This window comes from Alosa pseudoharengus, unplaced genomic scaffold (assembly GCF_046254945.1).
Source record: "Alosa pseudoharengus isolate Yale_2024_CS ecotype anadromous, Long Island Sound unplaced genomic scaffold, YU_APseudo_1.1 YU_APseudo_1.1_scf_11, whole genome shotgun sequence".
Classification (NCBI taxonomy): domain Eukaryota; kingdom Metazoa; phylum Chordata; class Actinopteri; order Clupeiformes; family Clupeidae; genus Alosa; species Alosa pseudoharengus.
The window spans coordinates 6,907,501-6,910,000 of record NW_027468576.1 but is presented as its reverse complement, the minus strand read 5'-3'; the positions used below and the strand labels follow the sequence as shown (position 1 = coordinate 6,910,000).

Sequence of the window (2,500 nt, the reverse complement as noted above, 5' to 3'; positions counted from 1 at the left end):
CTCAGTACAAGGATTGTAATGATTTGATTGTGAGAATGTTTGAAATAGTCTATAAGTGATATTTCTGATATATAAGATATCTCTCCTCATGCTCTTCAGATAAGAATGGGTAGGTGTGAAGTAGGTGTGAGTAGGTGTGTCTGATGCCAAATGGAGAACCACCAACGTGGGATTGTTTCTTTCTTTGTTTAACCCATACAAAAGTGACTAACTTGCATTGTAAGAATTAGAAGAACAACATGGAGAACTGAAGAAGAGATATAGAGGTTGATCCAACAGTGGCCATAGCCTCCGCGCCCACTCTGCTTGTAACAGAATAAACCTGATTCCTGACTGTTCCTGAAGTTTGCCAGTCTAAGTTAATATTAAGTAATTATTCACCACAATCACTTTCACACCTGACACACGGGGGGGGGGGGGGGGGGGGGGGTTGGTGGTGTTACAGATACAGTATCCGATGTCTGGATAATACATTAGCCTGTAGAGAATCCCTCAGAGGAGAAGCTTGGTGTGCTTTAAACAGTCTGCCGACTCAAAGCCTGAGGCTCACAGTGCTGAGGCTGCACAGAAATGAGCAGCAACTATGAGTACAGTACGGTACTAAACAAAGCAATGAAACAGGAAGTCAGTAAAAGAACATGGCTGATAAGAGCCAAATGAAGGAAGCGAAAGGGAGTGAAGCAAGAGGACGAGAGGGAGGGAGAGAGAGAGAGAGAGAGACTGATAGAAGAGATAATGGCTGAAAGACAGAGTGAGGAGGAGAGAGAGAGGGAGGGAGGTAGAAGATGGAAAACACAGCCAGACTGCATCCTTAATGAGGAAATGGATAACAATCTAACTGCCCTACCCGCTCTTGAACAACCCCCCCCCCCCCACACACACACACACACACAAATACACACATACACACACACACACATAAATACACACACATACACACACACACAAACACACACACACATAAACACACACACATACACACACAAAAACATGCACATACACACACACATTATTCCAATATTCGACTACTGTAGATGTAACAACCACAGTAACCACAAACTCAAACACCAACATAGCCTCAAGACTCTTTCCTTTCCATCACACACACACACACACACACACACACACACACACACACATCCAGTTTAGCAAACAGAGAGTAAAAGGGGGCTAGATGTCCTCTTGTGTGTGGTGTTGAGCAGCAGAGGAGCTGATTGCTGCCATCAGTCTTGTCTCTCTTCTACTCTTTGCTGCCCGGAAGATAGGCTCTGCATCGCTCAAGTTAACACTATCAAATATGGATACCTAACATCTAAAACACTCTCTCTCTCTCTCTCTCTCTCTCTCTCTCTCTCTCACACACACACACACACACACACATACACACACACACAAACACACAAACAAAATATCTCTCTTCCTATCTGCATACAGTTACACAACCACACTTTCCTCCCAACAAAACAAATGTGTGTCTGGATATGAACTGAAGTTTTCATTTTCTCAGTTACAATTTTCAGCGCTGCAATTATTTCCTGGCAAGAAGATGGAATAGAGAATCAGCATTACATTATGACAGAGTTGGGGATGTTTGCTGATGTACTTATGGAGCCTTACGAAAATAAACAAGTGTAATGAGGCAATCAGAAGCATGCTCATGTGAGAGAGTATACTGTATATCTCACACACACACACACACACACACACACACACTCTCTCTCTCTCTCTAGCAGACTCACGTTAGTGATGTGCTTGTCTTTGATCTGTAGGAGCTGCTGCTGGGCCAGTTGCATGTGGAGCAGGTTCTGTAGAACAAGGCCGTTCCCCAGCATCGTACTCTTGAACACACACACACAGGTATGGAGAGAGAAAGAGATTAGAGATCGGCACACACACGCACACACAGGTATGGAGAGAGAATTAGAGATCAGCCCCTACACTCTACTGCATACCTAACCACTGAGCCCTACTCCTCTCTCCTCTCCTGTCTCTTCTCCTCCTGTCTCCTCTCCTCACCTCTCCTCTCCTCTCTCCTCCTCTCTCCTGTCTCCTCCTGTCTCCTCTCCTCCTGTCTCCTCTCCTCACCTCTCCTCTCTCCTCCTCTCTCCTGTCTCCTCCTGTCTCCTCTCCTCCTCTCCCCTCTCCTCACCTCTCCTCTCCTCCTCTCTCCTGTCTCCTCTCCTCTCCTCCTGTCTCCTGTCTCCTCTCCTCTCCTCTCCTCTCCTCTCTCCTGTCTCCTCTCCTCTCCTCCTGTCTCCTGTCTCCTCTCCTCTCCTCTCCTCCTCTCTCCTGTCTCCTCTCCTCTCCTCCTGTCTCCTCTCCTCTCCTCCTCTCTCCTGTCTCCTCTCCTCTCCTCCTCTCCTCCTCTCCCCTCTCCTCACCTCTCCTCTCCTCCTCTCTCCTGTCTCCTCTCCTCTCCTCCTGTCTCCTGTCTCCTCTCCTCACCTCTCTGGAGTTCTCTAGCCACTATATTCACGCTATGCTACAGCTGAGGGATGCC

At 47.2% G+C, this 2,500-nt stretch overlaps 1 protein-coding gene across 2 annotated transcripts in view; it reads right to left on the bottom strand.

The window, feature by feature from the left end:
• The window catches only part of raver2 (ribonucleoprotein, PTB-binding 2), a 70,569-nt gene that overhangs the window by 18,111 nt on the left and 49,958 nt on the right, over nt 1-2,500 (bottom strand). For both annotated transcript variants that reach the window (XM_076277864.1, XM_076277865.1), the window contains exon 7: nt 1,740-1,838. In XM_076277864.1, coding sequence (XP_076133979.1) covers nt 1,740-1,838 — 99 coding nt within the window. The remainder of the gene's footprint in view (nt 1-1,739; nt 1,839-2,500) is intronic.